Source organism: Lutra lutra, chromosome X, assembly GCF_902655055.1.
Source record: "Lutra lutra chromosome X, mLutLut1.2, whole genome shotgun sequence".
Lineage (NCBI taxonomy): Eukaryota > Metazoa > Chordata > Mammalia > Carnivora > Mustelidae > Lutra > Lutra lutra.
In genome coordinates this window covers 79,162,712-79,174,870 of record NC_062296.1, presented here as the reverse complement: position 1 = coordinate 79,174,870, position 12,159 = coordinate 79,162,712, and the positions used below count along the sequence as shown (strand labels likewise).

The window sequence follows — 12,159 nt, the reverse complement described above, 5'->3', positions numbered from 1 at the left end:
TTTTCTGTTCTGTTGCAGTATTCTGACAAGTCCCTGTACACCCAGCTGTGCTTTTACCGGTACATTTTTGATGCGGACTGTGCACTGGAGAAACTTATTACCGATCATGAGAAAGGTACGTTAAAATACTGTAATTACCTTTGAGTTTAAAGTGGAAATTTGCATCATAAAAGCCAGACCTACTGTCAGGCTGTTCACGCAGCATCACACCGCTGTCTCAGAAGCAGGCCGTGGGGGCCCTTGTGAGCACAGGCTTCCCCTGCATGAGGGGCGGCTGTGTAGGAATCCCCAGCTTTGGTCCCCACTGCCTGTCTCACATTGTTCTCTATTAAAGCAGGGCTTTGGGGGAGGAACAGTACAAAAAGGACTCTTTAAATGCTATATTTTGAAAATGCTATTTTCTATAGAGTTTAGTAATTGTAATAAAGTAAGCATAGGCAACGTGATCATTGGACCTACAAAAACCAGACATTACCACAGAAAAATAGACCTGGAGTGTGTCTCTGCTGTTCTCTAAAAGCCTAGGTTCGTTTTGAAAGAGAGGCATGGGGTGGAGTTCTTTTATTAACTCCATCCTCAGAGAGTGTATCTGCACCTTTGCCCAGATGATTGGATGCTGCCTGTAATCCTCACGCAGGACTCGCCAGCACTGTGGAGTTTAATGGGTCTGGGAAAAGCTTTGTTACATAACAAAGTATTTGAAAATGTCACGACAAGTGCATGTTTTTTTTTTCTCCTACCTGAAAATCACATTGACAACTTCTCTGTGACCTGTAAAAAAAAAATTAAAAGGAAAATTTACGCATTTTTCTTATTCGTTACCTGCAGGGTGTTTATGTTGTTTGTCAGCGAATATTGATTCAACATTTTGTTGGTCAGTATTAAGGCTGGAAGTAGCCTTAAGTATATAAAGAAACCTCAAAACACTGCTGGATTTCCTCCTGTAAGAATCTCCATGCTGCCCTTGACTTGGTCTTAACTGATTTCAGTTCTAGTCATAATTGACCAGTTTTTTCCATTTACAAGATAGGCTAAAAATTATTTTTTAAAGGTCTTGACTTAATTCATTTTGTTGTCCTTGGATATAAAACAGTTTACTGACTGATGGAGGAGTTGGTTCAAATATTAGTTTCATGGTTTTGGATATTCACCAAGAACTTGGGCTACATACAGCATATTTTCAGTGAATTAGTAAAATTTATGTAATGTGAAGGAAAAATTTCTTCTTTTCATTAATAACTGAGGTTTTTTTTTTGAACTTCTGTTCATGGCTCGTGTCTGGCCCATGTTTACTTGCAGTATCATTAATAGTTTTTTCTCTTTTAGCCTGAAGGGCATTTCCTTAAAGGCATGAGTTGAGAGAATTGTGTACAGATTCTCTTATGAGTACATTATTTCTGTCTGTTTTGTTACCTCTTTTTGGGAATCAGTATATTAGTTAGAAGTTATTCACCCTTTACTTTTTTCTGAATCTAGTCATTTCAGATTGTTCGCTAGATATCTTAGACAGCTAGAGGATAGACTTCTTCCAAACATCTCCAAAATTTTTAGCTGAGGCGGCTGAATCAGTCTTTGATGATCAGCCGTTTTCAAAAAGTCCATTGAGTCTTGGAGACACGGTGGAGTGATCTGGAAAGTCACTGGAGACTTACTCCGGCCTTTTACAGGAGTGCACATTGCTCTCCCAGCAAATAAGAGGGAATAGACTAGCTACTTAGAAGCTTCTTAACTTGGCAAAAAGGGGAGAAGTCTTGACAGTATCTATACCCTCACACAATTTACTATAGTTCTCTTTCACAAGTTGAAGAGCTGGAATGCTTTTTTTGTCATTTGCTTCTAATAAGTACACTATCTAGGAGTTCAGGGTCATAATGGCACTATGTCTGAGTTACTGACAGGTTCTTGTGCATGTCAGAAGGCTAAAGAAAATAAACTAAGAGAAAGATATTAAATGTATGTGTCACTGAAGGAACTTCATGAAATGTTCCAAGAACCTTTCATTTATTTAGGGAATTTTAATTATGAAACTGTTTTCCCTTTTAGCTTCCTTCTTATTTATTATTCATAAGTTGCACTTTAGGAGTGAGTGGATTAGTTGAAATTTACCTGCTCAGGGTGTTTACAGATCACTCAGTAACGTTAAGAGGTATTAGGGTACTTGTTAGGAGGGGGATATAAACTGAAACTCTGGGTCGTGCCTATCTGTATTCCAAGATCAGAAGTTTACTTCCAAGTGACATTTGATAAGTTCCCCTTTAAGAGTCAACTGGGGTGGGGCGCATGGGTGGCTCAGTTGGTTAAGTCGGACTCTTGATTTCTGCTCAGGTCATGATCTCAGGGTCATGAGTTTGAGCTCCGCTATAGGCTCAGTCTGCTTGAGATTCTCTCTCTCCTGCTCCCTCTCCCTCTGCCCATCCCCGGCCTCAAAAAAAAAAAAAATTGAAAATCTTTTGGAACTGGAGGACAAATATATTTATTCAGTTTGGACCAAGGCCAGAATACCAGTAGATGTTACATCGGGAGTCTTGTGAAGAGCAACGACCATTACACACAGTTACATTATTGAGAATGGAGTCTAAGTGTTGTTTGTCACCAAGTGCCCTGGATTTGGCATTTGAAGTATTTACTTCAGTAAATACTTTCAGTATTTACTGTGTACTCTTCTTTACTGTCCATAAACAACACAGCGTAACAATGTAAACAAACAACAGTTCCCTAAGATTGTTTTACCATTTCCCTTTGTAAAGCCCGTGTTTTAAAGGTTGTAACTGGATGGCGGCTTTAATTTTTGTTTGACACTTGGCCATTTGACTTGGAAAAAGTCACAAATTATTTGAAAGAAGTTTATTTTTATGGTAAAAAGTAGCTCTTGTCAGAGCTTTTTCCTGTGCTTTGCTTTCAAACGAAAGTTTACGGGCCATTAGTCCATAATGTGAATTAACCCCATTTGGTATTTTTCCTTACCTTTAAAATGCGAAAGGACTGCTATTCACTTTGATGAAGTGTTTACTGCATATTCAGTGTAACTACATAACATTTTAAAAATCTTATTTCTGTAAGACTTTGGCTTTATTATTGTAACTGCTCCAGAATGTTACACAGATGGCATAATAGTTCCAAAGGCAGTTTTAGAGAAACCTAGTGGCAATGTATGAAGTAAAAATCCATTTCCACAATGGCATCACTAAATGGTCCCATTTGACTGCCTCATCCCGTGGGGCCTTGGCCAAAGTAGGGATAAGTGAACAGTTTGGGGGAGACATGAATCCATTCAAATCTTGTCCCAGTTGTCTAAATCAAGTCTGCAGGAGCAGAGTCTCTTGGTTTTCTCACCTGAACTTTTAAATTTGTTTATTCAGCAATGGTAAAAACAGTACATACATATTTTCAGTTATGTGTTGAGTGCCATCCCAGATGTTAGAGGAACTAAGATGGCCAAGGTTCCCTGCTCTGGAGGAGCTTACAGTCTGTCGGAGACGGTCTGGGCAGCAAGGTGTGATAAACCACCAATCTGGTCAGACTGTTATGGAAGCAAAGAAGGGGAGCCACTAACCAAGGCTCCCTTTGTTTTTAGTAGACTATTTTTCAGAGCAGTTTAGGTTCACAGCAAAATTGAATGGAAGGTACAGAGATTTCCTGTGTACCCCCTACTCCCAGCTTCCCTCATTGTCAACACCCCCCACCAGAGTGGCACATTTATTACAGTTGATGAAGCTATGTTGACACAGCGTTATCATGTACAGTCCGCAGTTTACCTTAGGGTTCACTCTTGCTGTTGGACATCTGTTAGACAAATCCATAATGACATGTATCCACCATTGTAGTATCATAGTGTATTTTCACTGCCCTAAATTCCTTTGTGCTCACCCCACTTATCCCTCCTTCCCCACTAACCCCTGCCAGTCACTGATCTTTTTACTGTCTTTAGAGTTTTCCCTTTTCCAGAATGTCATATATTTGGAATCCTGTGGAATGTAGCCTTTCCAGGTGGGCTTCTTCCACTTAGTAAGATGCATTTGAAGTATCTTCTCTGTCTTTTCCTGACACTTTAATGCTGAATAATAGTCCATTATTTGGATGTACCATATTTTTAAAGTTTTTTTTTTAAGATTTATTTATTTGAGAGAGAGAGAGAGAACACAAGGGCAGGGAGGGGCAGAGGGAGGAGGAGAAAGAGAATCCCAAGCAGATCCCAAGCAGGCACCATGCCCAGTGAGGAGGCTGACAACGGGTCTCACAACCTGAGATCTCACAACCCTGAGATCATGACCTGAGCCAAAATCAAGAGTTGGACACTTAACTGACTGAGCCACCCAGGTGCCCTGCTATCTCCTTGTTTTAAGTTGCGTTTCCCTGATGACGTACGAAGTGGAGCATCTTTTCATATGTTTATTTGCCATTTGTGTATCTTTGGTGAGGTGTCTCTGGCTCATTTTTAAAATTTTTTTTAATTTTTTAATTTAATTTAATTTTTTTTAAGATTTTATTTATTTATTTGACAGACAGAGATCACAAGTAGGTAGAGAGGCAGGCAGAGAGAGAGAGGAAGGGAAGCAGGCTCCCTGCTGAGCAGGGAGCCCGATGTGGGACTCAATCCCAGGACCCTGAGATCATGACCTGAGCCGAAGGCAGAGGCCTAACCCACTGAGCCACCCAGGCGCCCCTGATTTAATTTAAAAATTTTTAAAGATTTTATTTATTCATTTGACACACAGAGATCACAAGTAGGCAGAGAGGCAGGCAGAGAGAGAGGAAGGGAAGCAGGCCCCCTGCCAAGCAGAGAGCCCAATGCGGGCCTCGATCCCAGGACCCTGAGACCATGACCTGAGCTGAAGGTAGAGGCTTTAATCCACTGAGCCACTCAGGCACCCTGGCTCATTTTTTTTTTAATTGGGTTTGTTTTTTATTGTTTATAGTGTTTTAAAAATTCTTTGTAGGGATGCCTGGGTGGCTCAGGATCAAGCCCTGCAACAGGTCTCCTTGCTCAGCAGGGAGCCTGGTTCTCCCTCTGCCTGCCGCTCCCCCTGCTTGTGCTCTCATATATATGTATACACAGATATATTATGTATATATGTGTATTTTGGTGCCTCTGGGTACACTCCATGCTGGTCATGGAGCCTGCTTAAGATTCTCTCTCTCCCCCTACTCCTCCCCTGCCTTAAAAAAAGAGAGAGTTCTTTGTATGTTTCAGATAATGGTCCTTTATCAGATATGTCTTTTGCAAATATTTGCCCTCGGTCTATGGCTTTTCTTTTTATTCTCCTGAGCACAAATTGCCTTTTAACTTTAGTGTTTGATTTTACCATATTCCTATGGTAGCAAAGAAGGGGAGCCACTAACCTAAAACAAAACAAAACTGTTTTGTTCCTAAAACAAAACAAAACTGTTTTGTTCCTAAAACAAAACAAAACTTTTTTTCTGTTCCTGTTCTCTTCCCAGATGCTTATCTCTTCTTATTCTCTGTCAGCTATTTGTAGTAGGGCGCTGTATTAGTCCGCGGTGCCTCCCATAACGACGTACCGCAGACTGGGTGGCATAAACAACAGACATGTATTTCCTGACAGTTCTGGAAGCTAGAATTCCGAGATCAAGGTGTCAGCAGGATTGGTTTCTTCTGAAGCCCGTCTCCATGATTTGTAGACAGCCATCTTCTCCCTGTCTTCACATGGTCTTCCCTCTGTACACATCTGTGTCCTGATCTTTTCTTACACGAACACCAGTCCTGTTGGTTTAGGAACCACTCTGGCGACTTCATTTTAACACAATTCCCTCTTTAAAGATCGTGTCTCTACATATAGTCACATTTGGAAGTACTGGGGGTTAGGATTTCAATCACCACTACCACCACCACACTGCACAGTAATATTTGGTGGGAGGTGGGGCACACTTCAGCCCGTAACAGATGGTCTTCTTGGTGAATTTTTCCATAACCCTCTTTCAACATGTTGTGTTTGTCTCTGTCAAAATTGAAACACCAGGGGCGCCTGGGTGGCTCAGTGGGTTAAGCCTCTGCCTTCGGCTCAGGTCATGGTCTCAGGGTCCTGGGATCGAGCCCCGCATCGGGCTCTCTGCTCGGCAGTGAGCCTGCTTCCCCCTCTCTCTGCCTGCCTCTCTGCCTACTTGTGATGTCTCTCTCTCTCTCTGTCAAATAAATAAATAAAATCTTTTTTTAAAAAATTGAAACACCAGGTTTTAGGACTCTGTTGAAGTCTGAGCTAAAGCATAAAGTTTAGCAAAAAGATGGTGCTGTAGCCTTAGCCTTGTGAAAAGCATCTGTCAGGAAGTCCAGTTTCTCAGTGGAGTCTCTTTAGGCCTAGAAGGACTGTTCCTCAGGTCACCCCTGTTTCTTGCCAAGGGAGGGTGGCCATAACCCACTAAGCAGCGCCCGTCAGGGTTGCTCTGCTCCTATGCTCCTGTCAGCAAGGTGAAATCTCACTCATTTCCCTTCTCACGGTCCTCACAACAGCGCTGTGAGGTGGCAGCGGATTGTCCCCCATTATATTGATGAAGAGATTGAGTTATGTAATACGGGCTTCCTTCCTTTGCATTCCCATTTCACCCTTAAGTGCCCTTCTCACAGGACTTATCCTGAATTGTTTTATTTGACTTTCTTTTCCACCGAGTTCATTGAGGCGCAGAGGGTTGTATCTTGTTTATCTGCACTTTGCCCATGGGGCCAGCTCACTAAACTTTCATTGAATGAATTTTTAGTAGAAAATAAAAACACACAAGCAGTTTCAAGGATATTGGAGTAGTTAGTCCTGGGAGGTAATTCTGTCCATGAAAGGAGGGCAATGTGCATTAAAAATTCTAGATCTTCCTATATTGCTTGGCTTGACTCAGGTGTGCCGTAAATTAATGTAACCAAAGTTCATTAGACATTTTCAGATTTGGTATCTGTCATTTGAGCTCTTTGCAAGTTACACTGAAGACGAGTGCATGGTGTCTCTCATTTTGCTGATGCCAAATTTGAACTGAATCAAAAGAATGTCATGAGCCAAACTGACTGCTCCTCACCCACACTACCACAGGGTCCTGTTCTCTGCTTACCCTCAGCTAAATAGTTACACTCATGAAATGTAGTAATAATTGTATTACCTCATAGGAAATGAAGACCCAAAAGAGAGACAACAGCTAGTACTGAGAAGTGAAGGAATCTAAGAAAAAGTGATGTGTTTTTTTAAGCAAGAAAATGAGAGTTTTATGGAAGAAATTATATGCTTTTTAATGTCTTTGGGAATTTGGAGATTTCTGAAGGTCTCAAGACATCCCTTTTCAGTGTTGAGAATTTCCCCTATTTTCCTGAACTGCTGAAGTGAAATCTGGAGAGTTTTATTATCACTGGAAGTACCGAAATAAAAACGAAGAGCTGGAGTCCTCTCTAAGCCAGTTGACAGTCTTAGAATTTACTTTGTTAAATCCTCGCAAGGCATTAAAAAGAAGGCTGTGTCAGAGACACTGTCTGGTCCAGTTCTTTTTTGTACCACTTTTTAAGCCCATGGATCCTCCTGAAAAAATTGTTGTCAAATTTTAGAAATGAGCCTTTTCTCTTTTTCAGTAACTAAAAACAGTTAAGGCACACGCACAAAACAATTCACACCTACCAGATACATATAAAAGGGAGAAGTTCGGGGCTCCTGGATGGCTCAGTGGGTTAAGCCTCTGCCTTCGGCTCAGGTCATGATCCCAAGGTCCTGGGATCAAGCCCCGCATTGGGCTCCCTGTTCAGCGGGGAGCCTGCTTCCTCCTCTCTCTCTGCCTGCCTCTCTGCCTACTTGTAATCTCTCTGTCCAATAAATAAATAAAATCTTTAAAAAAAAAAGGGAGAAGTTCAATTAAGCTCCAATCCATCCTTCTTTAAATCCTATTTTTTATAATTGTGAAAAGGGTTTTTTTTAGAAAAATCAATTTTGAAATCAGTTAACTTTTACAAACTCCATTTTCCTTTTGTTTCATTTTCTTACAAATAAAAAAATGACTCGAGGTGGGTCTTTTTTTTTAAACTATCCCTTTAATTAGTTGAAGTGAACTTTCATCATAGGAGACTAATACAGCAATTCAGAAGATAGTTACCTCTCTGATTATTAAGTGGTTGTAGAAACACATAAAGAATTTTGATAATAGAAAAAGTGCTTCATACAACCCTGACCTTCTGAGAAGGGTTGTTCCTCATGTTATTAGACATTACTTACTTTTAATCTTTAATGATTTAGGGAAATACTAACAATATATTAAAGTCCAACACTGAGTAACCATTATGATACTAATCTGTAGCTTGTATGCCAGGTAGAACAATTAGTAAGAAACACTAGAATTGTTCACGGTTGTCATCTCTGGGTGAATTAGAGGTAATGCTCCTTTATACTTGTATATACTTTCTTAATTATATAATCTGAGCATGTACTGATTTTGTAGGAAGAAACAAATTATAAACACTGAAATTTTACAAATAAATGTTTTACAGAACTTGAAATAATTATTCCAATAATTTAGCAGTTGAGGGAGAAAATACCGTACAGAAGAACCCAAATCCACTTTTTCTCTGTGCATTTTTTTCCCCAAGTCAAACCAAAGACCTTGCTACAATGTGATCAGTATACCAGCAGCATAGGCATCACCTGGGAGCTTGTTAGAAATGCAAAATATCAGGTCCTCCCCAGACTTTCTGCTTCAGCATCTGCATTCATTTTAACAAGATTCCCAGGTGACACCTAGGCACGTTAAATTTTGAGAAGCACTGATAGAAGACATTCTTCGCTCTTAACAACTAAGGCCTATTCCCATTTTATTCATTGGTTGGTTAGGGCCATACTTTTGGCAAGCCTTTATAATTACAAATATGCAAACTACAGAACACCTCCCAGGTTTATGGTCGAACGGGCATGGCAGTCTGGTCATTTGAAATACATTTTGTGATTAAGCTTTTAAAATGTAGTGGCCTGACAAGGGCAAGGAGAGGGGGCAAAAAAAAAAAACCCACCAAAGCCTGAGTTCTTCCGCTTTGTTTCTTCTTAACTAAGTAAGAAGAAAAGTAAAGGAGAAGTCAGTTAAGATTTTCAAAATGGCTTTCAGCTTCTCAGATCAGTGGCTTGTAAAAGAGAGAACGGGAGTGCAGTTCTACCTCCACTTCTCTCGGGGCCCTTCTGTATGTGCGCGGAGTGGCCGGCACCCAGCCGCTGCATTCTGGGCCTCGTTACAGCATTGGTCTAACATGTTTGTAAAGACTTCAAGGCTTTGAACTAGAATTTTTTTTACTTGAAAGCAAGATTCTATATCTTACATTTTGCTACTATACAATTTACTTTGGAATTTACTTTTCCCCGAGTTGCTGATCTTTCTGTTTGATTTTTTTTTTAAGATTTTATTTATTCATTTGACAGATAGAGATCACAAGTAGGCAGAGAGGCAGGCAGACAGAGAGAGAGGAGGAAGCAGGCTCCCTGGTGAGCAGAGAGCCCAGGACCCTGGGACCATGACCCGAGCCGAAGGCAGCGGCTTTAACCACTGAGCCACCCAGGCACCCTTCTGTTTGATTTTTATGCTCAGTACAAGAATGACAACATTGATAATTTTCCAGTGGCAGCATGGAGTTTCATACTGCTTTGTTTCTCTCTCTCAGTGCTGCCTACTTAGTTTTTGTTTTGTTTTGTTTTGTTTTTTAACTAAAGATGACTTTGCAAGGTGACAGAAGAGAAACTACATTTTCCAGGAAATTGTCACCATAGTTGCTTTGCCCATAAGTGGAAGTGTCTTGTCTCTGTACATTTTCTGTCATCTTTTTTAAGATAGCTAAAGTACTATATGAAAGTTGCCATATATTTGAGCGGCGAACTTGTGGATTCTGATAACATTCCTTTTCTTTGAGCCCATTTCTGTAAATAGGCACTCCACGTTTTGCACTTTTATGTACATACGGACTTACAGGAATGCTATGATAACAGATATATTATTAGTTTTATGAAACCCTTTCCTGTTATATCTTTTCAATGGGCAGTTTTCTTGTCCCTTTTGTAGTAGTAAGTACAGCAGTGCAAAGGAGGGTACTGATGTTGCAGGATCTGTGTGACTGTTTTGTGGTCGATGGTCCTCATTTGCAAAACATTGTCATTTTTTGAGTGTTGAGGGTAGGAAAAACCCAGTAAGATTTTTCTCATGTACTTTTTAAAAATATGCTTCTATCACCAATGAAGGAAAAAATATTAAACAATTTTCAGGCAGTTAGACCATAATGTGAGCTAATCACTTTATTTTGAAGAAAAGTATTTTTAAACAGTTGAGCTAGCGAATTTACTTTTAAAATGTATTGTGCTTACACAGTAGATGGTTTTATTTCCATGATGTTTTTTACTACATAATTATACATCTTAATTACGTAATTACTATCATAATTATTATGTAATTGCATGTACTTCCACTAATTACAAAATCAGGAAGTGTAATTATCTAGTAAAAACTTTATGAAATTTCATGCACTAAAAATTATTTAAAAGGCTATTCCAGTGGTCTCCTGGAAGGCTTTCCATGTTTAATCTTAGTCCTGACTTTAGTTTAGAACTTGAACGCACAGGCCAGGATAAGAAGGACAATTACAGGCAGATCAACACAAAACTGAGTATTGTGATATAAGTAAAATGGCCTTTTTCCTTAGGAATTAAAGCCAAGGAGAATTTTGAATTTCTTCGTGATTATCGAATTGTAAAAATAGCATCTTATGTTTGAGACTGTCAATGGAAAGGGGAGATTTTTCTTAGGAAAGAATTGATTAATGGAATTGAGAGTCAAGGAATTGAGATTATAAAACAGCCAGGCCTTCTGTAATTCCTTAATGTGCATAGCTTATTTAGCGATCTCTGTCTCTCAAAGTGAAATAATAATAATGTCATTATTACTATTTAGAATTGTTTCTTTAGTTTGAAGAGGGCTTTTTTTCCAGTTTGTGTTTGTATTTACTGAGATAGGAGAAAACATATCAAAAGAGCACAATCTTTTTCTACCACTGCTTGATGTCAGAAGCAGCTTTTGAGACATAAACATATACGCACAAACATGTAACATCAGACCCTAAATAAAGACAGTTTAATTCAATAAAGCTATGATGCCTTTACCATTCAAAACGACATACAAATTGCACAGTGAAACAATAGTCATGACAGCAAATTAGATATGACATCTAAATTACACTACAAAGAGAAATCCCAGAACCATTTTTGGTCTGTAGGAGTCTATTTTAGCCCAGGTTTAAAACCCAGTCTAGAGACGGCTTTATTGTCTAAGTAGGGTAATGTTGTAGAAGACTAATTGGAGGTTGGTTGAATTAATTGCAGATTAATTAGGAGAAAGAGCTTATAATACTCATAGCAGAGAAGAAAGTAGATCCTTTAAGTATGATAAAATGTACTATAAGTTTCAGGAATATTAAATTATCAGTATTTGTGTAACATCCATAATAATCTATTATAACATGACTTAAAGCAATTGGAGTTAGGTATAGTTATACTAAATTTTCCGCTCAAAATTAGTGCTTTTTACTGGAAATGTGTTGGATCAGCTACTTATAATGTATAATCAGTTACTTCTTTTAAAAATGCAACCTTCAACATTAAAAGGTCTGTAGTCTTAGAAGCAGATGACATTCGTTTTTTTTTTTCTTAAATAGTTCTAAGGAAGCACTTTGTCGTTTTATCAGTTACTGACTTTGTGTCCTTTTTATACCAGCTCAAATTTATAATAAATATGACATTTTTTCTTAAAAGTCAGTGAAGAAATAAGAAAGAAAAAACAGCAGCCCCACTTGCTTCAAGTAAATTAGAGGATATATAGTCATCCGTAACTGTCTCAGGCTCTCAGAGATATTTGGGATTTAAGTAGATTGATCTGAGTTGTATTTTTCTCTAACCATCTGGGATTATTTTTAAATTGCATACCCTTGGGGTGCCTGGGTGACTCAGCAGGTTAAGCCTCTGACTCTTGACTTCCGCTCGGGTCATGATCCTCAGGGTTGTGAGATGGAGCCCCGTGTTGGGCTACGCACTCAGCATGGAGTTTACTTGTTCCTCTCCCTCTGTTCCTCCTCTGCTCATGTTTTTTTTCTCTCTCTCTCAAATAAATAAATAAAATATTTTTTTAATAAATTGTATACTCTTTTCCTCTTGGGCATCT

At 39.2% G+C, this 12,159-nt stretch overlaps 1 protein-coding gene across 2 annotated transcripts in view; it reads left to right on the top strand.

The window, feature by feature from the left end:
• POLA1 (DNA polymerase alpha 1, catalytic subunit) overlaps positions 1–12,159 on the top strand; it is a 307,958-nt gene that overhangs the window by 235,789 nt on the left and 60,010 nt on the right. For both annotated transcript variants that reach the window (XM_047716113.1, XM_047716112.1), the window contains one exon: positions 19–115. In XM_047716113.1, coding sequence (XP_047572069.1) covers positions 19–115 — 97 coding nt within the window. The remainder of the gene's footprint in view (positions 1–18; positions 116–12,159) is intronic.